This window comes from Canis lupus, chromosome 4 (assembly GCF_048164855.1).
Source record: "Canis lupus baileyi chromosome 4, mCanLup2.hap1, whole genome shotgun sequence".
NCBI lineage: Eukaryota > Metazoa > Chordata > Mammalia > Carnivora > Canidae > Canis > Canis lupus.
The window spans coordinates 24,410,766-24,434,468 of record NC_132841.1 but is presented as its reverse complement, the minus strand read 5'-3'; the positions used below and the strand labels follow the sequence as shown (position 1 = coordinate 24,434,468).

General features: G+C 38.2%; 2 protein-coding genes across 7 annotated transcripts in view; one reads left to right on the top strand and one right to left on the bottom strand.

The window, feature by feature from the left end:
* ECD (ecdysoneless cell cycle regulator) overlaps window positions 1-5,156 on the top strand; it is a 33,969-nt gene extending 28,813 nt beyond the window's left edge. Inside the window, exon 15 of one of the 2 annotated variants that reach the window (XM_072823564.1) lies at window positions 4,739-5,156. In XM_072823564.1, the coding sequence (XP_072679665.1) occupies window positions 4,739-4,797 (59 nt within the window). In that variant the 3' untranslated portion in view covers window positions 4,798-5,156. Of the gene's footprint in view, window positions 1-54; window positions 3,167-4,738 lie in introns of those variants that run through there. The other variant, XM_072823566.1, reaches the window with a different exon arrangement.
* Window positions 1,520-18,588, bottom strand: NUDT13 (nudix hydrolase 13). 5 transcript variants are annotated; one of them, XM_072823580.1, is made up of 10 exons: window positions 18,450-18,466; window positions 12,350-12,441; window positions 11,155-11,297; window positions 9,405-9,544; window positions 7,811-7,945; window positions 6,700-6,806; window positions 4,810-4,935; window positions 4,541-4,652; window positions 3,713-3,867; window positions 1,520-2,615 (listed from the first exon to the last, which is right to left on the bottom strand). In XM_072823580.1, the coding sequence occupies exons 6-10, from the start codon at window positions 6,784-6,786 to the stop codon at window positions 2,421-2,423; spliced, it is 675 nt and encodes a 224-aa protein (XP_072679681.1). In that variant the 5' UTR covers window positions 6,787-6,806; window positions 7,811-7,945; window positions 9,405-9,544; window positions 11,155-11,297; window positions 12,350-12,441; window positions 18,450-18,466; the 3' UTR covers window positions 1,520-2,420. The 5 variants fall into 5 exon arrangements, with proteins under 5 accessions (XP_072679681.1, XP_072679679.1, XP_072679680.1 ...); XM_072823578.1 differs by lacking the exon at window positions 11,155-11,297 and having other exon boundaries at window positions 4,541-4,685; window positions 18,450-18,588; XM_072823579.1 differs by lacking the exon at window positions 11,155-11,297 and having other exon boundaries at window positions 18,450-18,588.
* Between the last annotated feature and the right edge of the window lie 5,115 nt (window positions 18,589-23,703).

The window sequence follows — 23,703 nt, the reverse complement described above, 5'->3', positions numbered from 1 at the left end:
CTGTGAGCCCCATATGTTGTCCACTCTGCATAAGTCTTTGTGATCTCATCTTAGGTACATACAAGGTTTTGAAGTCAGCAGAAGAGAGAAGAATCAAGCCCCTAGACAGCCCCTGAGAGGAGATACTCTGTGTTTAGAACTTTTTTTTTAAGATTTATTTATTTATTTATTCATGAGAGATACAGAGAGTGAGAGGCAGAGACACAGGCAGAGGAAGAAGCAGGCTCCACACAGGGAGCCTGATGTGGGACTTGATCCTGGGACTCCAGGGCTATGCCCTGAGCCAAAGGCAGGCACTCAACTGCTGAGCCACCCAGGCGTCCCATGTGTTTAGAACTTTAAGTTTATCTTAATTGAGGATTAAAGGAAGAGAAAGGAGAGTGATAGGCAAAAATGAGAAATGAATGAGTTGCTTTTTTATTCGTTACCAGAAATGACCTTGAGCCAGACTCACTAGTGACAAATATATTTAATATTTTACCTGTTTTTGCTCTTCTGCTTCTTGAACTGGGTGCGCTCTTTTTATTCTTAGCACCTTGACACTCATTGCCACATAGATGTTGTCCAGCCAGGCAGGCCCTGTACCAAAGTTCCTTTTATTTATCTGCCATTTTCATTACCCAAGTCCTGTCCTCTTTTGCCATAGCTTTCAGATATCCTTGGAGTTCTTCTTAGAAGCCCTCTTCCACTCACTGCCAGGAAACAAAGTTCAATGTCGCAGCTCTTCTATTAGCCTCTCTCATCTTTTCTTTTCCAAAACAACACATTAATCCAAAAGCAAACAGTTACTCCATGTTAAGTTTGAGAAACTCACAACCAGGAATCCTGCACACTCCCCTTTCTATCAGTATTTTCAGACTGGGGATGTGTACACATGTGCTCACAAACACACCCACAGAGAGACAGAAAAGATTGGGAGATGGTAATACACATGGACCCTGAACTGTTTTCTTCTAACTGCAAGATATGAAGAAATCTCAGGACCTCTCTTTCGAGAGTGCTTTTCCCTTCTACATGCTGGGTTCAGTTCAGGTCAGGGCAAGCTGCCAACCTAACAGGACAATCAAGCCCCATCACATACTATCCCTCAACATTTCCTGATGAAGGCACTTTGATTTCCCCAAAGCACTGATGATTTGCTAGCAATGGCAAAAACAATGATCTTTTGGGATCAAAGGGAAATTCAGTGCTTCATCTTGTCTAGTTCTAGAATCACTTTTGCTTAGTCCTGTACACTTTGATGTGTCTACACATCCAAATAATCTTAGGATCACCGGCACTTGTGTCTTTGCCTAAAATCATCCGAAGATACAACTCGTTCCCAGCCATTCCTCTTTTCAAACAGACCTCTAACAATATTTCTTCTGCACGTTGCTTCAGTTGTTCCACACTTGAAACCTGGACTTAAATGTTTATCACACTAATAGATTCCTTTTCTCTCCACCTACCCCTTGCCCCAGATTCTTACTTTCTACAATTTCCTCACTTCATAAGACAGAAAAATACATATCACCAAAGGTGTAGAAATTTATTTTATTTTCTCCAGATAAATTCTCCCCTATGACAAGGTATAGAATAACATATATGAATGATGAGTAATCCTAAATTTAGTTTATCCCGTAAAACAAGAAAATGGTTCACCTTCACTTAGCTGAAGTTACAACACATAACTGGGTATGCAAATGGCAGTGACCATTTTATATCTAGGAAATCAGAAAAAGTGATTATCTTTTCCATGGGTCACATGCTGAGCAAGTAACAGCAAAAGACTTAGCTATCTTAAGCCCCGCCGGGATGCAGTTACCTCAGCAGAATATCACTGCATCTGATTTATTACAGAGTACTCTGAGGAAGACGTTGGCTCTCACTTCCCACTTTCTTCATCCCTTCAGATTACTTAAAGAAATATAACTTTTATTTAAATACCATGTACAAAATAATTACCTGTACACAAGTTGTATAATGTTATATTGTGCTATTTTCCTTAATTCTGTGAGGATGAAAAGTAACTTAGTAGTGGGCTGAGATTTGCTATGTATCTTCAATACTAAGATAAAATTAAAATTATACCGGGCACATTTTGGCAGTTAGTATAAACCCAGCATTAACAGGATACATGCTGAAAGATGTTTGCTTCCGAGGCCTCAGTAAAAATGAGTGAACGGGGGCCTACATCCAAACTAATGCTTCAACTTACCTCTGATTTTGACAATCGTCATTATCAGTTTGCATTCTGATTGCCTATGAATAGGAACTTCCCTAACACTGCTATTAGAGACATCCCATTGTAGGGTCACCTTTCACTCTGCCTTAGTATGAAGTTGGCTTGGAGATGGCCTTTGTTCACCTCCTCTTTATCAACTGATCTCTCTTTTGCCACTCCAGGATAGTGAGAAGGGATCTAGGTGCCTCAATCTGAGCTAAGCTGGCAGGGTAGAGCAGGATGGCTTTTCCACCCATTCCTTAATCAGTTGGTGGGCAATGGCTAACTTGGGGGGCAACCAGAATGTCCCATTCTGTTGCTGAGTATATGGATTATTTCTCCTCAGGGCTGTGGCCACCTCATCATGACTGAACCAGCCAGCTGCCTCTAGTTCTTTCAGGTTCACCTGGATCTAAAAGACATAAAAACAGAATGTAAGGCTAGGAGCTACAAAATTTAGGATACTTTGGCCAAAGGTGAGAAAATGTTCCCAGAACTGAGCAATACCTAGGATCTATGGGCTGAGAGATAATCAGTTTTAGCTATTATGCAGAAGCAAAAGAGGGATAATTAAAAGGTGAGAGTTAAATATATTGTTTTAAATAGTGTAAAAGAAAAAAGTGCATTTTAAAAATCCTAGAAGCACAAATACTGAAATACTAAAGAGTGGTTAACAGTGAGGTGTAATATATAAATAATTCTTGACTAACTTGCAACTTAAAAAGAACATAAAATTACTCTTCTCTAAAGGATAAGGGATAATTAATGATTATCAAAAGCATATGGGATGCCTGGGTGTCTCAGTGGTTGGGTGTCTGCCTTCAGCCCAGATCCTGAAGACCTGGGATTGAATCCCACATCAGGGTCCCTGCATGGAGCCTGCTTCTCTTTCTGCCTGTGTCTCTGCCTCTCTCTCTGTATCTCTCATGAATAAATAAATTAAATAAAATATTAAAAAAAGCATAGTATCTTCTTTGTAATGCACACTGCAACCACAGGAAGCTGAGACAGATGAGATATTATTCTATGCAAACCAAAACACAATAGACTTTGGCAAGTAGTGACCACACTGCCATCTATCAGGGATGCTACAGAAGAGCAAGACGAGGCTGGATAAGACAATGTCTAAATCCCTTTCGACCAGAAGTTCCTATGATTTCATATAATTAGTCCCCAAAATCCTAACAAACTCGAGCAATAAGACCAATCCTGAAAGCAGTCACTTACTTTGATATACTTATTGTATGCCTACTCTGCTCTGTTAAGTCCTGATGAAAAATAAATTGCCACATGACTGAGATACATAAAAAGAAGAATAGTAACTGCGTTGGCACTCTGAATTTCCTTGGAGATTGTTTCCTTTACAAGATTGCAAATTCCTTAAGGGAACAAATCATGAGTTACACATCTTCATACAAGATAGACAGTGATGGACTAGACAGGTGCCTACTGACCAACTTGAGTGAAGCAAAGGGAATATCACAGCATAAGGGAAGCATGAGAACTTACCTCTGTCTGCCCTGGTTTCACAGATGCATGACAAGCAATCATGAGTGAGCTATTAGGAAAAGACCAGTGCTGGGATGCAGAGTACTTCAGTCTTTCCAACTCCAGTCCCACCTCTTCTGCAACTTCTCTCCGGACAGCCTCTTCCAGACTTTCACCTATAAGCACTCAGATTAATTCAGGACAGCCCTGCAGCAGGAAGGGTGATATAGATGCCCATTTGTGAAAGGAGCACAAAACTGGCTCCAAAGTTTCATGAAGTATTCTTGGGAAAGCCTTAAATCCCTGAGCCTCTACAACAACAGGACTCAAGTCTGGAGTTGAGTGCTGACTTAGTTAGTTAGTGAGAATGCAGAATAAGTGACAAAGAGGCTACTGCTGACCTCAACTTTAATAAAATTCTAATGCCATGTTTTACATTTTGTAAATTTTATCCCACTAGACTGAGGAAAAAGAAAAACCTATAACGAATTCTAATTAATACAATGCATGCTGAAATATTTAGGGAGAAGCGTACTAATGTGTGCGAACTATACATCAAAGAATAAAATGAATTGATGGATGGATAGATCCGTGATAAAGTAAATGAAGAAAACTGTTATAGGATCTAGGTGGTGAATGAGTAAGTGTCAACTGTATAATTCTTTCAGCTATGCCGTATGTTTGAAAACTTGCCTGATATTGGAAAATTCTAATGCCAGAAGGCAGTTTACTTGACTTGATAGGGAACTGTATGCTTCAGACTCAAAGCACAACAGCAACAAAACAAAAACCTACAATTGTTAAGCCCTTGTGTCCTCTGGGCATCTGTGCATGCCCTAAACCTCTTACCTATATCACAAAAACCTGCCAAGGCAGAATACATTCCCTTGGGAAAGGAACTCTGGCGGGCAAGCAGGCATCGGGTCCCATCCGACACCAGAGTGATCACCACAGGAGCCATCTGGGAAGAGGGGATGGAAATTCGAGTTGGGGCCTGTTAATGGGATGAAGGAGTGGATAACTAAGGGAAGCCTTTTAATTATATAGGCCTCTACTACTCCCTGGGCAGACTAGCACACAGTCTTCTTGGATCACTGTCCTTTTAAAGTAGTGCTTACCTGTGGATAATAGATGATCTTACTGGAAGGGCACACGCGCTTGCTGCCAGCCACATTTTTCTTGGTGGGCTGCCCACTTCTGCTACAGAACTGATGAGCATCATGCCAACGGAGAAGAGCCTGAGCCTAGGAATACAAAGGTAGGCTGATTTCATTTGGAGAGGACGTGGAGCTCAGATATAATCAGGCTGGGCCTCGTATTGGGAACAACTCAAAGAGAAAAGCTAATTCCTTTCCAGCTCACCTACTTTACTCAGTTATTGACTGTTTGAACTTTAAAATAAGGAAACTATCTGAACATACTCCTCTAGCATCTGAAATATGAATAAAAGGAAACGTATTTTAAATGTATTATGAATTATTTAAAAATTTAAATGTATTATGAATTATTTAAAATACATATATATATAGGGGATTCCTGGGTGGCTCAGTGGTTTAGCACCTGCCTTTGGCCCAGGGCATGATCCTGGAGTCCCGGGATCAAGTCCCGTGTCGGGCTCCCTGCATGGAGCCTGCTTCTCCCTCTGCCTGTGTCTCTGCCTCTCTCTGTGTCTCTCATGAATAAATAAATAAAATCTTTAAAAAATAAAAAAACACATATATATTAACTATTATAATGAGTGCTCCATGTACTTATGACCCAGCTTAAAAATAAGACATTCCCAATAGAGTGAAACACCCCAACACATACGCCTCCCCAATAAATGTAGAATTTTTATTCAAATAAAAATGTTTAGAGATGTCTTTTTAGTTATTCAAAATTTTTTTTAGATTTTATTTATTCATGAGAGATGCAGAGAGGCAGGCTCCCGATGCGGAGCCTGATGCAGAACTTGATCCCAGAACCCCAGGATCATGACCTGAGCCAAAGGTAGATGCTCAACCATTGAGCCACCCAGGTTGCCCTTATTTTTTTATTTATTTTTAAAGATTTTATTTATTTATTTGACAGAAAGAGCAAAAGCAGGGGGAGGAACAGAAGGAGAAGCGGGATCCCCACTGAGCAGGGAGCCCAATGTCAGGCTTGACCCCAGGACCCTCGGATCATGACCTGAACTGAAGACAGATGCTTAACTAACTGAGCCACTCAGGGACCCCAGAGATGTCTTTTTAAATTAAATGAACAACCAGAAGCACTTTAGCAAGTGAAGTGTACAGCTGTGAGGATGTCATTAAAGCAATACAGAGTAACTTCTCATAGGAGTAACATAATGATGTATATGTATATGTCATTAAAAATATGAGGCTGATAGATCATACTGCTATAGATATGCATGTCCTGGGCAGCCGAGGTGGCTCAGGGGTTTGGCACTGCCTTCAGCTCAGGGCGTGATCCTGGGGACCTAGGATCAAGTCCCACAACAGGGCAGCCCCGGTGGCGCAGCGGTTTAGTGCCGCCTGCGGCCGGGGGCATGATCCTGGAGACCGAGGATCGAGTCCCATGTCGGGCTTCTCTGCGTGGAGCCTGTTTCTCCCTCTGCCTGTGTCTCTGCCTCTCTTTCTCTCCCTGCATCTCTATGAATAAATAAATAAAATCTTAAAAAAAAAAAAAGTCCCACAACAGGCTCCCTGCATGGAGTCTGCTTCTCCCTCTGCCTGTGTCTCTGCCTCTCTCTCTGTGTGTTTTCATGAATAAATAAATAAAATCTTTTAAAAAAAGATCTGCATGTCCTTAGAAGAAAATGGTCCTGCCAAAAATAAGGGCAAAAGAAAGAAGAATAAGCAGTCAGCCTACAGCATACTGTCCTGCCAAGGTTTGTAGGAAGGACTGTGATCTATCTGCAGAAGACGACATCAAATGTCATTCTAGCCTTGTGCATGCATGCCATATATTCACCCGTAAACACTGCTTTACTAAATTTCCTACAAAACTGAGAAGTCAGAATCTACCGTGGTCAGCAAGGAGGCATCCTTTGTGTTCAGCTGAAATAGAGCCTTCCTCAGATCAGTGAAAGAGCCCTTGAGTTCTATCTCCATTTCTGCTTTCTGTAAGGAAGCTAGAAAACGAGAACAGAGGATAAGATGAAACAAACACTAAACTTTGCCTTCAGGCCCCTCCCTCTCAAGTATGCCTGTTAGAGCAGTCTTTCCCAAACTCACCTAATAATACTCAACCAGGGAAAATAAAAAAAAAATATGTAGGTTCTCAAGCCTCTACATAAAGTTTCTGAACAGCACGTGAGTGAGGCCCAGAATTTTTATGTTTCAACAAGCACTAGGTAATTTCTTATTTTCAGGCAAATTTGAGAACTATCAGAGCATAGTATTTCTCAAGATCCTCTTCAGAGGGGTGCCTGGGTAGTTGGGCCGCTGAGCCTCTGCCTTTGGCTCAGGGTGTGATCCTGGGGTCCTGAGAGTCCTGCATCGGGCTCCCTATGGAGAGCCTGTCTCTCTCTCTCTCTCTCTCTCTCTCATGAATAAATAAATAAATCTTTTAAAAAATATATCCTCTTCAGAGTAATATTTGCATTAACCATACACTATCCCTGGAAAAGAGGTAAAATGGGACCTCTAAGCTCCTATCTGCATTGCATTCCAGCATCATTACATTTATAACCAGACCTGAAAGAGAAGGAAAGCCTACTAGGAGCCATGAATCTATACCCAATTGGTTCCCAAATGCAGGTCTGAGGACCCTGAGCCACTGCATGGTAATATGTTTACTCACCCAAGGTAAGAATGATGTCATGAATTTTTAAATGTTTCCTATGAAATATTTAAGAAATATAAAATGTATAAAGGTACAGAGAGTAATACAATGAACATTTGAGTACCTACCACCTAGCTTAGAAAGTATTAAAATGTTCTCTATTTTTTTTAAATGATGACGACGGTAAATCACGACGGTAGTATTTTTTTTTTCTTAATGTCCTAACTTAAAAAAAATACAAGGTTGATAACCTTTAGTACTCTCAAAATTTTCTTTGAAATTATGCTATTGCGTGGAATTCCAAAGTCTGAGCACTACTGGGAAATTCCCATTAGGAATAATGTTCTATACCATTTAGGGAAGAGGAGCTATTTAGACCTAGATCCAGAGCAAACCATGCTTCATGCTGTTTGGAGCATCCAATCAGTACCGAGTCTTCTATTCTTTGTGTGTCCTGTCCAAACTTAGCCAGGAGCCTTTCCAACTCTAAGAAACAGAAAAGGAGAAGGGAAGAAAACAAAGGCTTTCATTAAATCACGAGCAACCAGGCAGCCCCGGTAGCGCAGCAGTTTAGCGCCGCCTACAGCCCAGGGTGTGATCCTGGAGACCCTGGATGGAGTCCCACCCACATCGGGCTCTCTGTATGATGCCTGTTTCTCCCTCTGCCTGTGTCTCTGCCTCTCTCTCTCTCTCTCTCTGACTCTATGAATAAATAAATAAAATCTTCTAAATAAATAAATAAGTAAGTAAGTAAGTCACGAGCAACCATATTAACCTTCTAGGAAATCATCTACTTCAGCTTGCAGTAGGTATACCTGCTTCTAGCTGCTGCCTTGCAGCTAATTAGCCATGTAATCTTGGTCTAATAATTTAACCTCTCTAGACCTCCATCTTCCCAATAACAACCTGAAGGGTTTAGACTAAAGAAGGAACTCTAGCTGTGTAACATTGTATTCTATGATTGTATCATGAAAGGAGCATATCCCCTAGTTCAAAAGATACATGATAGTTAATGTAGTATGGCACTGAATAAAAGTATCATGCTTAAAATGCTAGAAACCAAATCAGTTACATATAATTTAGTCTCCAGATTATGCTGAGTGTGTGGGCTAGGGTAGACTATTCATCCAAGATCCCAGGTCTGTATAAGACATGTGCTGTACATGGAGAAAATCTGTCCTCCTGTGCATGAAGGACTTATATTTGTTTACAATGCAACATAGCATTGCCTTCTGATGGCATCCTTATATTCTTCTGCACTGCTAGGAACTACCTATTCAAATACTCAACATCTGACCCATGGAAGAAATTCATTGAAAAAAAAAAGAAAGAAAGAAAGAAAGAAATTCACTGGCTTTGTATTTAGAAGTAACTCAGTGTATAGTGACATCATATACAACTGAAAGTTGGTACTTTGAATGCCAAATCCCAGTGGCTTATATATCTCTAGTTATATACCCTAAAAGAGTTCTCAAAACAAATTAATTTTAATTCACTTTTAATTTTGACTCTTCTAGAAGAAATGAAGCCATGATGCAAATCCTAGACATTAGAACAGTATGCAATTCCATGGAGGCTTGGAAATCACTGGTTTAAGCAGGGTTTGGCTTTATAAGTCATGTGTTCTCGGTCTCAACTACTCCACTCTGCCACTGTAGTGCAAATACAGCCACAGACAGTATGAAAATGAATGAGCATGGCTGTGTTCCAATAAATATTTACAAAACAAGAGGTGGGTTCCAATTTGGACAGCAGTTTCAATGACCCCTAGTTTATCACCAAATAATATTTGGGCAGCTCAGGTTTATACACTCAATAATCAGTAGAAAGAGTTTGAAAAATCTGGACTCTAAAGTTGAAGGATTCTTCTCAGGGATCTGATATAGATGAAATTCTGCTTAATTGCCACAGCCTGGTCTACTCTACTGGTCCTCTTTGGGCTTACCTAGTAGGCTATACTGGGGGGCCTGGTACCGTTGTTCTGATTTCTGAAGCAAAGGAGCCAGACTATGAAAGAGGTAAAATGCTCCTGTCTGCTGGGCTGTTTTACATGCATCATCATCTTCTTTCAGTTCAAATAAATACCTGTATTTTGGAAATAATCAAAGCATTACAAAACCACACTTAATTACTTGTACAGCATTCATCTTTCAGAATTCTGTCCTTGCATCCCTCTCCTATCACAGTTATTTCACTTATATCCTAAGTGGCTCTAAAAAGGATTTTAGTTCCTTCCTTTGTGCTACTTACTGTACATCTGGCCCATACCTCTGTGGCTGCACTTATACTATTTGTTAATTTGTCTGTTTCCCCCAAAAAAACTATGATCTCCTTAAGGGCAAGGTCAGCCTTAGTTCTGTATCTCCAGTAATTAGCATACTGAATGGCTCAATTCAATAAATAGTTATTGAATTGAACTTCAAGGGTAATAAATATTTACTGAATTGAACCTCAAGGTACTTTGCCAATATTATGCTGTGAGGCAAGAATTTACATGCAGTGGGGTGAAAGGAAAACAAGTACAGTGATAAAACATCAACCACAAAATCCCTAGAAATGGGAGCAGACTTTATTATTGCAGATAAAGAGCAAACACTATACCTTAAGTAACACTATCATTCAATGTAGGGATGATAAAGAGCAGATTTTACCTTAATACATTCCTGCCTCCAACACTAGTCCCCACATGGACACCCTTAGCTCATTATCTCTACCGAAGAGACTGCTGATGGGAAATAAAGCCTATACTTGACCACACTTATTTAATAAGTATAATATCTTCAATAGCCAAAATACAAATGTGGAAAACACAACATCCTATCATTAGTTTATCTAAGAGAAATAGCATTGGATCCAGTTCTAGGCTTTTCAAGCACCTTCATTAAGATTAATTTCAAGAGCCTTGGAAACCAGGTCAGGGTCCATGTGATTCAGGGGGTACTGAATGTAGATTCTCCTTCTGGAGCCTTAGGGATAACCATTTTTGCCTATTAAAAGCCCTAAACAGACTCAGATTTATGGCAGATTTTGTAGCCATCACAGTTTAAAGATATTTTCTGTAGGATCTGGGAGCTTTTGTAATACCAACAGAGTTAGCTCAACATGAAACTACAAAGCTAAATGATAAATGTGCCCCAGTGGCATCTTTAGGAACCTATTTTTGACTGTATGATAAAAGGGGTCACAATGAGCTCTTTATAAACACAAGACCAAAGAAACTTGAGATTTTAATACTCAGGGTATTTTTAAACTCATTATAAGTGACTGCAGCTTCCTGGGGCAAAGACTTAATGCATGTCAAAGGAGGGACCTGTGCCACTCAGAAGTTACCAAATATAAACAATAGAACAAACACTGCTGCCTTCCTAAAAGAACAGTAAGAGTGGTACAACCTGTGCTTTGCCCTAATGACCCTAAAAAGCAAAACAGCTACAAAAACACCCAGGTTAAGGTCTTAAGCCTGGGGCCTCATTGGAACTGGAACCGAGATCCCAAAAGCTCCTTACCTTCTTGATCAGGAACACTAATTTTAAAAATTCATTTCCCCCTTTAGTCATAATAGCAGGGAAACAACTCTAAGATTATCAGACTGAAGCTGTTGTTTTCCTATTTAAAAAAATAAAAAGTCATCCCATAAAAATCAGGAAATACAGTTAGTAATTTGTTCAAAAAAGGGAAATCATCAAGAATCTCACCATTCAGAGATGATCACTGTTCACACCTGGGAATTCTCCAAACTATTTATTGTTTATCTGTACATATGTAGGTATATTCAGAATCATGCCTTTTTTCTTTAACATTCTTTTCACACCATCTTCTTTATTGATAGAATTTCATTCTAAATGATTGAATGATTTAATTCTAAATGATTTTTTATTCATTTTAAAACCACTTTAATATAGCCATTTTTAGACTTCTCAATAATTGTTCCATAATTCAATTATTGTTCTTAGAGTCTCAGCCTGAGAACTACAAATAACCTAAATTCCCAACAATATCTACTCTAAGTACAGCAATTTTCTTTTCTCACTCTTGTCCATGTAACACTGTATGCTTATGTGCCTTTTTTTTTTTTTTTTTTTTGCTTATGTGCCTTTAAATTTTGGACTAGGCACTCATGTTTGGCAGAGCTTTTCATGTACAAAGCCCTGGTTATGGGTATATCTCTTCAGAGGAGTTTTACATTTGCTTCTGCATAGTGCCCAAGGGTCTTATAAGTCTACAACTACTACTTACATTATTTTCCTGGGTTGGGGTTTGGGGACCATAACACAGATGGTACAAATTTAAACCCCAAACTATGGGAACAGTCTTGTGATTTCAAATTCACAGATTTCAAATTTGCCCAGGCTATGACAAAGAAGTCCTTTACCATCTTCCTGTAGTGCTGTAGGTTTTGGGTTTTTTTCTGGTCTACCTTTAACTAGTAGTTTAGTTCCTTAGGGGGTGAGGGGTGAGAGAATTAGAATTATCTACCTTATTTTCAGGAAACTTCATGAACTATTATTATTCAGTAGAGTTTTTAATTCCATCATAAAGGTGTGCCATCATTTAATTAATCTCTCCCTTACTGTTGATTCATCCATTCAACAAGCCTCCGATGCCTACCATGCACCAGGTATTGTTTTGTGCACAAGGCGTACCACCATGGGAAACACAAAGTTATTATCTTAATAGAACTTAATATTTAAGTATGTTAGATATTTTAGGTATATTTGAATTTTAGTTAATTTAGAATTTTTTCAATTATAAATAATTTGCAGTGAATATCCTTATATGTATATCTTAATCATGCATCCTTAATCCTCAAAATAGGATTTTGAGATATCTGTATTTTATAATTTGGTGGGCCAAAGAGAATAATCAGAGCTCAGGTTGGTCACAACTCACCGGGTCTTAGTGACATAAGTTGACAGCAGCCTATAACACCAAAAAGATTTTTTCCTGCAAGCAATTCCACAATACAGGGACATTGTCAGGTCCTTAGAGAAAAGAGGAGTTAAAAAAAGAAAAAGTCATAGTATGCAATTTAAAGTAATGAATCACCAAGAGAGTTATACTTTAAACCAGAATAGGATTACTTTTTAATATTAAGGAAAGAGAAACTGAATAGGAGTCAGATGATCTGGCTTCTAAATTGCATTTATATCGCTAATTAGCTATGGGAGTTCAACTTTTCAGTACCTCAAAATTGAAACTTGTTCTGCCTACCTAACAGGTTATTGTGAGAATCCACTATCTACAAAAAATATATGTTCCTTCTTCCATATTGGAGGATTGTTGCTAGAAGGTAGCTGCTAAAAAAAAAAAAAAAAGGTAGCTGCTAAGCCACAGTCTACATTTCTCTCTTATATCTAAGCAGGGCCAAAGGTAGGTCTTAACAATGGAATGTGAGTGGAAGTGATGTATCTCTCCTAGGCTGAATCAGCTAAGAAGTAGGTATACCTAAGGGGCGCTTGGGTGGCTCAGTCAATTGAATGTCCAATTCTTGGTTTCATCTCAGGTCCTGATCTTGGGGTGAGGGGATCAAGTCCCACATCAGGCTCCTTGCATGGAGACTGCTTCTCCTTCTGCCTGTCTCTCTGCCTCTCACTCTGTGTCTCTCATGAATAAATAAATAAAATCTTAAAAAAAAAAAAAGTACATATGCCTTCTCCATTCTCTTTCCTCCTTCTGCTTGGAAGACTCTGAAATAGCAGAGTCATTGAAATGGAGAAGCCTGGATCCTTGAATCACAACCTAGAGAAAAGCCACCTGCCAGGGCACGTGGTTAGCTCAGGGATTGAGCATCTGCCTTTGGCTCAGGTCATGATCCCGGGTTCCTGGGATCGAGTCCTGCATGAGGCTCCCTTCAGGGGGCCTGCTTCTTCCTCTGCTTATGTCTCTGCTTCTCTCTGTTTCTCATGAGTACATAAATAAAATCTTTTTTTTTTTCCATAAATAAAATCTTTAAAAAAATGCCACCTGCCAACTAAAGACACCCCCACCCCTGCTTTGGAATATTTATGAGTAAGAAATAAACATAAGCAACTAAACTTTTGAAGTTTGTTACAGCGGCTAGCATGACTCTAATAGACCAGGTAAGACCAGGAGTGTCTCCAGAATAATGGGGCTAAGTTTCTTAGAATATCTGAAAACTAGAGTCCTCTGAGAATGAAGTAAAAGGAATCCTATAGATAAGAAAAATATAAAAATCATGGCCTTTTGGACAACATCTCAAAAGGCAGCTATGCAAATCTACATGAATCTAAGGTATTTTCTATTTTGTGTATCTCATTGTGAGAGAAAAACAATTCTCTATATTACAAATTCATTCTACAGAAGATGATTCCTTTTAAATTGTATACCAGTAAGTATTTTATTCCCCATGAAAAGTACATTTCACATTGGCAATAAAAGTAAAGAAGTTCCACTGAAACGAGAAAATCAGTACAGTTAATTAACCAACCACCCTTTTAACTGTGCCCAAGGGAAGCAAGCTTTGACACTGAACAAATTACTGAAGAACATCTCTAGTTTAGGCTTACTTCTTGGTTGCATAATTATGAATCACTGATGACTAATCCTTGGATAGTTTTGGCTATAATCTATGTCCTAGCCAAGGGTAAAATATATTTAGTAAATGACATTCAACAAAAAGTGCTTGTTGAAAACTGACTTTATGCAAGGTCCTTTAAGAAAACACAAAAATGTACTAGATGAAAAACCTGTCAAGGGACTCTAGCAGGAGAGAAAAAACAAAACTAGCTTTCCCAGAAGACAACATGTGATATGTGGGTTATAAAGCATTCTAGGAAAAAAAAAAATAAATAAATAAAAAAAATAAAAAAAATAAAGCATTCTAGGAGAATATTAAAAGCGTAATTCCTACTTTAATAACCCAAAGACTTGTTGATACACTGGAAGAAATGTGTTTACATTTCTCATATATGGATATGTCATATGTATATGTCTCAGGTACAAACTCTGAGAATATAAGTTGGTGCAATATTTGGGGGGGGAGCAATTTGGGAATATCTATCAAAATGTTAAACAAACATCCCTTTCACCTAGCAATTCCACTTCTAGGATTTTATCCCGAGAGGGAAAGGATATGTATAGGAATCTTAACTGAAAAGTATGTTAAAGGGGAATAAAATACAGCTCTTAAAAATAAATAAAAAGGGGCTCCTAGGTGGCTCAGTTGGTTAAGTATCAGACTCTTGGTTTTGGCTCTGGTTATGGTTTCAGGATCCTGGGATAAAGCCCTGCGTCAGGGTCTACACTCAGCAAGGAGTCTGTTTGGTAGTCTCTCTCTCCCTTACCCTCTCCCTCCCACTCTCTCTCTCTCTCAAATAAACCAAATCTTTAAATAAATAAATGAAGATAACAATGGAAACATTCATATATAGTAACAGGGAAAAACATTCACAATATATGATTAAGTAAGAAAAGCAAGTAATATTTGGTTTACCATGATCTAATTAATTTATAGAGGAAAGGACATGGGGGAACCTGAGTAGCTTAGTGAGTTAGGCATCTGACTGTTGATTTCCGCTCAGTCATGATCTCAGGGTTGTAGGATTGAGCCCCATATTGGTTGGTCTTGGCATGGAGCCTGCTTAAGATTCTCGCTTTCCCTCTCCTTCTGTCCCTGCTCGCCCCCACTTCTCTCCCTCTCTAAAAAAAGACAGAAGGAAAAGGGCACATACATATCAGTAAACATAAATTATATATGTATTTATTTCTTTTTTTAAAGTAACTAGAAGTACACATACCAAATCGTTAACAGGTGGCTAATTTGGAAAAGTGGGATGGAGAGAGGAGTTGAAAAGGGTACTTATAATTTTTACTTTGCACATTTCTGTATTTAAAAAAAATTCTAACCATATGTATGTACTCCTTTTACAATAAAATAAGTATATTAAAAATAGTCTTCCTGAGACTAACTGCATAATGAGGCTAATTGGAAGCCATTGTTCTCAGGAGCACCTCGCCAAATTGCCTGGGAGACCAAAGAAATTTCTTTGGTGAATTCCTTGAATCCTGAGAGTCAGGAGCTGTTTGGTTGCAGCTTTACCAACTAATCTGTGTGGCCCACTGTACTTGACTGACTGCCGGCTGTTTTGCCTAGTTTCTGTTACTAAATTAACCTTAGCCGGTTGTAGATTATGGTGGTCTGCTGATTCATGGGATGGTGGTCATAGAGCTTGTAAAAACTATAGTCAAGCTCTTAATGCAGCTTTGAAAAAATATTAACAATCAGGAGAAAACCAGGCTTATTTTAACTGAGAATTTTATCTTCGTTGGTACAGTCATAAAACTAGTAGATAAAGATTAGGTCTAATTCCTTTTTTGAATGGTCCCTTGTATATTTTTATTATACATCTTATATAAAAACAGTATAGAGATTACTGAAAAGTCAAAGAAGAGAAAATGATTTCCTTAAAAATCAGCTGTAACTGTATTTTTCTCTTTTAAATAGGTCGTTTAAATTATAAAATTAAGAGAATTACATTACAGGATCTCTAAAAAAGAGAATTGTGAGGGCATCCATAATGTGGCCACATAAACATAACATAATTTCATATGTGTTTCCTAATCTTTTTAGACATACAAATTCTACATATTTGTAATCAGAGGACATATTTTTGTCAACTTGTTTTCATGAAACACATCACAAGCAGTTTTCTATGTTTTTGTACAAGCTATATAATTTTTTAAGCTGCAAAATACTACATTAAGGTAGACATCCTTATTTTTCTAAACATTCTCAATGTATTTTAGACATTGGCTATAATTATTTTAAATTATCAGAAATAAAATACCACTAAATACCTGTGTGCTGATATTTTCAGGTTACTTCTTTAAATTTCCCAAAGTAGAATTACTGGGACAAAATTCAGTTTAAAATCATATGGGTCTTCTACACATTGCCAAACTTTCAAGAACTTTCATTTTATATTTCTTTGATAACTATAGAGATTGAAAGTGTTTTGAGATTTAATAGATCTAGTTCCCCTTTTGCAAACTGTTTGATGTCCTGTGCTCATTTATTTACTGTGGTTTTGGCCACTCTAGATTTTAGAATCTCATAGGACATTTATTGTATTTTCCAAAATATCACGGAAACACATTATAGGAACCAACTGTTATATGTATTTCTTTTCTTTTCTTTTTTTAAACTTTATCTATTTATTCATGAGACAGAGAGAGAGACAGAGACACCAGCGGACTCCACACAGGGAGCCCAACGTGGGACTCAATCCGAGGTCTCCAGGATCAGGCCCTGGGCTGAAGGCGGCGCTAAACCGCTAAGCCACCTGGGCTGCCTTGTATTGCTTTTCTTTGTGAAGCAGCCATTCAGAAGGAACCTCAGTACAAAAAAAAAAAAAAAAAAAAAAAAAAAAAAGAAAGGCTCTTTTAACAATGAAAATATGTGAAATTACTTTAGAATGAAAATATAATTTCTTATAACTCCATGCTATTTAGGAATCTAATGCAGAGAAAATGTGTTACTTTTTTCTAACTGGTTTGTGATTTTTTACTCTCTTAAGGGTCTTCAGTGCGATGTTTTATTCAAAGTGTATTGGCTTAAGGTTTCACCTTTAGCAAACATGCTGGAAAACAACTGGTAAACCTGCCATGATATTCAAATCCAGCTGCTCAAATGCCACATTTCCAACAGAATCATTGTTTTTGTTTAAATTGGCAGCTATTATTGTATTTTATTCCTGAGAGCATGCTGGGGATAAAAGTTCACTATTCACAAAATAAGTCTTGGAAGAAAATACTAGCACCGTTATTCTTATGTTAGATGACGAGCTCAGGCCTGTTTTGTTTATAGGGTCTGTGTGTATCTCCAAACCAAGGAAGGGACAGGGAAGCAAGCAATTAAAGAGACTCAATTTTATTCTGGGCTCTGTCACTGACTGAATTTGTGATCTGGAGCTGTCACCTAACTTTTGGAAGCTTGGTTTCTGTCTCACTTCTCACAGGGGAAGGAAGGAAGGAGAGAAAATGGATCTAAAGTATATTATAACCATGTCAGGTTTTCACATACTTAATTCTCAGATCTGTAAAATCCTTAAATGTTGGAATTGTGTCTTCCCTATCTATAGCCCCTAGCACTGTGTCTATCACATTGTAAAACACTATCAATGAGAATGAATGAATTTATCCCATTTTACAAGTGAGGAAGATAAAGCTTTAACTAACCTGAAATCATAATTTAGAAAGCAGCAGTTTCAAACCCAGGGCTATCTGGCTCCAAAACTCATGTTTTGATGAGACATACATGGGAAAGCACTTTTCAACATTCATTTATAATTTATGTCTGATACAAAGACTGATAGAGATGAAAAATAATATTATTGTTACCAAAAACTATTCCATGAGGAGGCAAGGCTGTTAAGATTAACCATTTCTCTCAAGGCCCTGTACTAAATAATTCCCACATTTCTCATCCTGTTCGTCTTAACAGAAGAACAATTACTTTAGAAAATACGACCGCATGAAGCAAAGGCCCACTCCAATCTCTGTGGTTACTTCTTCCGAGAAGTTTGGTAGTGTTTGAGAGAGCTCTTCAGTCTGTCTATTCATTACTGTGGACTCAGTGGAATGGGGAAATACACAAAACTGAGGCGCCACTGGGATCCAGATTTCAAGATCTTACTAAGCAGCTTTATGGTTTCCTTTCTTAAAAAAAAAAAATGTTTCCTCCCTTAATTCAAAAATAATGCAGGCACACTGCAAAGTCAGCAAATTCCATATTTAAACGACTGTCCAAGAAAGTACCAGAAAAATATTAGCTTTAGTTAAAGAGATAGTTCCTGAGTTATGATGCAAAACCGTGTTCATTCCTTAGTTTCTCCAAGAAGGAGGAGACTAAGCTAACATCACAAAATGCTGTGACGGAGAGCTTTTTTTTTTTTCAAGTTTTGATTATGCCTTCCCATAAAATCCCTCCTGCTCTTAGAAGCTCAACAGTTTTCTGTTCCGCTGTACTCACTCTGAATTCTGTTGGGGGAGGGCGACTTCCTAGGCCTCAAGATTATCTGCAGACACCAGGGAACTCCTAATGTTCCTGGGAAGTAGGGCTTTCCCCCAGAGGGACCGATCCTGCCTCCGCCACACTTCCCAGAATCTCCTAGAGGTGCACTCTGGGAAATGTAGTTCTGTTTTCATGCTAGCTGTTTAGTCCTACAATGTTTTTTTTTCTTTTCTCTTTTGTTTTCTTTTTTTTTTTTTAATAAATTTATTTTTTATTGGTAGTCCTACAAACTTAATCACGGTTATAAGCATGTTTTTGCCACACTTCCCAGAATCCACCTAGAGATGCACTCTGGGAATTGTAGTTTAATCCAGAGGCACGTGGCTCTCCACTCCAACTGCAAAGTTAACCATAATTGTCAAAAGCATGATTTAAGATCTTCTAAATCCATTACCAGGAAATCTACAGACCCTGTCTTTGGAGTAGCTGTAGATTCACTTTCGAATAACAAAAATATAGTCATTAAACCCATCCCAGTATACAAAAGGCATATTTTGCAGGGGAGGAAAGGGGCAGGAATTTAGATAACTTTCATCCTTTCTGTATCTCTGTCTCTGACTGCCCACTTTAGAATTAGCTCTAACATTTCATGAAATTCTGACCATTTAAAAGGACCTGGCTGTGTCTAAATGTGTGTTAGAATGTGTCACTTGGTCAACCAGGGCAGGATTCCATGACTGGAAGCAGTCTCAGCAAAACTACTTTGGTTCTGCTCTTTTCTTACTATTAAAGTTGTTTACTTATAGGAAAAGACATTTTTTAAGGCCTTTCATTCAACATGTATGTATGTATATATGTATTAAAGATTTTATTCATTTATTTGGCAGAGAGAGAGCACAAGCAAGGGGGATCAGCAGGCAGAGGCAGAGAGAGAAGCAGGCTTCCCGCTGAGCAGGGAAGGATGAGATCATGACCTGAGCCAAAGGCAGAATTTAACCAGCTGAGCCACCCAGGTACCCCGATTCAACATGTATTTAATGGAACAGTTAATAAGCACCAGATATAGCAGGAGGAAAAACATGAAAATTTGTCTTCATGCAACTTACATGCTAAAGGAAGAAACAAGTAAATATACAATGTGTCTGTTTATAAGTGTTGAGGAGAAAATGAAGCAAGATAAGAGGAGAGAGGATTTTGCTATTTTATATAGGATGGCCATATAAAAGGTTTGTTTGTAAAGGTGATAATTGAATAAAAACACTGAAGGAGTTGAGGAAAGAAGCCAAGCGGAAATCTATGAGAAGAGATTTGTAGACAGAAAGAATTAGCAGATGCGTAGGTCCTGGGGAGGATGTGTAACTGGCAGGTCTGAGGAAAGCCTAAGACAAAGCATGATGATTAGAAATGAGGTCAAAGTGTAGCCAAGTATCAGATCACATAGGGCTTCACAAGTCTTACAATTCTTATAGAACCAATGTAATGCTTTTGATTTTTACTCTGAGAGGGATGAGATGTTATAGAAGGATTTGAACAGGAGAGTGAGACAATTTGACTTACATTTTAAAGGAATTACTACTGGAGTGTGGTGATTAGACTGTAGGGAATATGGGTTGTTAAATCCTGAATATCATTGTTAATATGTAACTTGGTTACATGGGTAGGAAGAACAGTAATTCTGATTGTTGACCAGCCATTTCTTTTGGACCTTTCCATTAACACATGAACCCAAGCATTTTATCAGATTGATTAATTTTCCTTAAGGAAGCACAGAATATTCTGAGGGATACAAGATTATAAAGTCAATAAATTCCAAAGAGATGGGGAAACATGCTTAGAGAAAGTTAGGGCTCTAATGATTTCTTAAAAAATCAAAATAACTATATTTTTGAGCAATTAAGTGTTAGGTGCAATATAATACAAATAATGCTATGATCTGAATGTTTGTGTTCCCTCAAAATTCATACACTGAAATAATAATACCCAATGTGATACTATTAGGAGGTGAGGCCTTTGGAAAGTGATTAGATCATAAGGGTAGAGCTCTCATGAATGAGTTTAATGCCCTTATAAACGATGCCCCCCCACCCCCCACCAAAAAAAGGGATCCCTGGGTGGCTCAGCGGTTTAGTGCCTGCTTTTGGCCCAGGGCGTGATCCTGGAGTCCCGGGATCGAGTCCTGCATCGGGCTTCTGGCATGGAGCCTGCTTCTCCCTCTGCCTGTGTCTCTGCCTCTCTCTCTCTCTTTCTCTCTCATGAATATATAATTTTTAAAAAAAATTTTAAAAAGATGCCCAAGAACACTCCCTTGTTCTTTTTACCATGTGAGGATTTGAGAGAAGTCAGCAGCCTGCAGCCTAGAGGAGGGCCTTCATCAGAACCCAACCATGCTGGTGCCCTGATCTTGGACTTCCAAAATGTAAGAAATAAATTTCTTTTGTTTATAAGCTTCCCAGTCTGTGGAATTTTGTTATAGCAGACCAAATGGACTAAGACAAATAGAGAAGATTAACTGGGCATTTACTGCAGTCCAGGTACCAAAGTGTTTCATACATTATCATTAACCATGTGAACATCCTATGAGAGATGTATTATTATTTACATTTTACACATGAAAAAAAAAAGGTTAGAAAAGTCAGAAAAGGAGAATAAGGAGTGAGTGCTGGTGGAAACAGAGGTTTGGAGGGTTTTTTGAGTGATGAAAATGTAAAATTGATTGTGGTAATGGCTGCACAATTCTGTGAGCCTAAGAAATAAAGATCACTCAATGGAATGCACACTTTAAATGGATAAGTTATATGTTATTTGAATTATAGCACAATAAAGCTGTTAAAATATTCAATCAAACCATCAATTATGTTAAACAATCACAGTGCATGGTTAGTAAATACAACAAATATAATATAAATAACTATAACCTTCACAAAGTTTTTAGGTCATGATAAGGTAAAAATTATTTTTCCTCCAACATGCTTAAGTTTAAATCAAAGACAATGTGTAACCACGTAATAAGTTAATACTGTTTTAAGAGCAAAAATTTTTTTAAAAAAAAGCAAAAATTGAGCCCTAAATGGTTGAATCCCAGTCTAGCTTTTTTCGTGGTGAAAGTAACAATGTATTTATTTTTTTAAAGATTTATTTATTTGAAAGAGCACTTCCTCACTAGTACACCTGCATGGGAGGTGGGGGGAGGGGCAAAGGGAGAGGGAGAGAGAAAATCTGAAGCCCACTCAGTGCTGAGCTGAGAGCCTGAGGTGTGGCTCGATCTTACAACCCCCAAGATCATGACCTGAGCCAAAACCAAGAGTTGGATGCTTAACTAGCTGGCCACCCAGGCACCCTGAAAGTAACGATGTATTTAAAGATGTGTGTTTATTAATTCACTGAACAGATATTTATTGAAAATCTGTCATATGCCAAGCATGCTAGAATTGAGGTTACAAGGGTGAATAACATACCATCTCTGCCATCAAAAATTAATTATTCATATATATATGTGTGTTTATGATGTGTGTGTATGAGAGAGAGCAAGTTAGCATGCAAGCATATGAGACAACGGCTCATTTAGTCAGTCTCTGGCCACTTAAGGGAATGGACAAGGATGAAATGTGTACCTGAAAAAAAAAAAAAAAGAAAGAAATGTGTACCTGAATAAACTTGGAGAGAAATTACTTCATTCTACTGGCAGGTTTTTTTTTTTTTAAGATTTTATTTATTTATTCATGAGACACATAGGCAGAGGGAGCAGCAGGCTCCCTGTGGGGAGCCTGATGCAGGACTAGATCTTAGGATCCTAGGACCAGGCCCTGAGCCAAAGGCAGACACTCAACAACTGAGCCACCCAGGGCCTATCTGCTAGCAGGTTTATCATTAGATGGTGTCTCATTACATGTGGGACAAGAAAAATATTTTAGCAAATGGGTGGGAAGGGGTTTGTGTGAGGGTCCCTTAAATAACTTTCAAAGAGCCATTTTGAAAGAGCCCTATCTGCATAGCCAGTGGTGCTATAAACATTGTGGGAGGTCCTTAACCTTTCTCTTCAGGAGCAAAGTACAAAAGGTTTCCTTCTCCTCTACCTTCCTAAATATCCAATGATGCTTGACACACCAGTGAATGGAACCAAGACCATACTCAGCTAAAAGACAAGATAAAACAGAAAAATTATGGTATACTAAGTTAAAAATTAATTTGAGTGCATGATTGTGTTAACATAAGGCAGTCACTAGACTGACTGGGTTTCTATTTCCTGTTAATTGAACTCTTATTCTCTTTGCTTTTGCTCCTCAAGCCCCTTATTTATTTTTAATTTTTTATTTAAATCAATTAATTAATGTATAATGTATTATTGATTTCTGAGATAGTGGTCAGTGATACACAAGTCTTAAACAACATCCAGTGCTCATTATATTACATGCTCTCCTAATGTCCATCAGCCACCTACCCCAACCGCCCACCCCTCACCCCCCCCCCAGTGACCTTCAGTTTGTTTCCTATGATTAAGAGTCTCTGATGGTTTGTCTCCCTCTCTGATTTTGTCTTGTTTTATTTTTTCCTCTCTTCCCCTATGATTCTCTGTTTTGTTTCTTAAATTCCATGTATGGGTGAGATCATGTGATAATTGTCTTCCTCTGATTGACTTACTTCACTTAGCAAATACCCTCTAGTTCTCTCCACATTGTTGCAAATGGCAAGATTTCAGTTTTTGATGGTTGAGTAATATTCCGTTGTGTATATATACCGCATCTTCTTTATCCACTCATCTGTGGATGGACATCTGGACTCTTTCCATAGTTTGGCTATTGTGGACATTGCTGCTATAAACATTAACAACCCCCTTTTTTAAATGACTGTGAATAATTTCACTGTAATCACTAGAAGTTCCATCAGAAAATTGGCAGAAGTTAATAAAAATTACCAGTTTCAGGGCACCTGAGTGACTCAGTCAGTTAAGCACCTGCCTTCGGTTCAAGTCATGATCCCAGGGTCCTGGGACAGAGCCCCACATTGGGCTCTCTGCTCAGCAGGAAGCCTATTTCTCCCTCTTCCTCTGCCTGCTGCTCTGTTTCTTGTGCTCCCTCTCCCTCTCTCTTTGTCAAATAAATAAAATCTTCTGAAAAATTTACCAGTTTTATTATCAGTTAAAAAATCTGGCAAAAGACTTTCAATAATGAAGTATGACTATAGTTAAATAACTTTCACTTCTCTGGTGTCTTGTATAGTTTCATCTTTACCCCACTATCTAAAGAGTTTCTGAGTATTAGAAAAAATGTATATT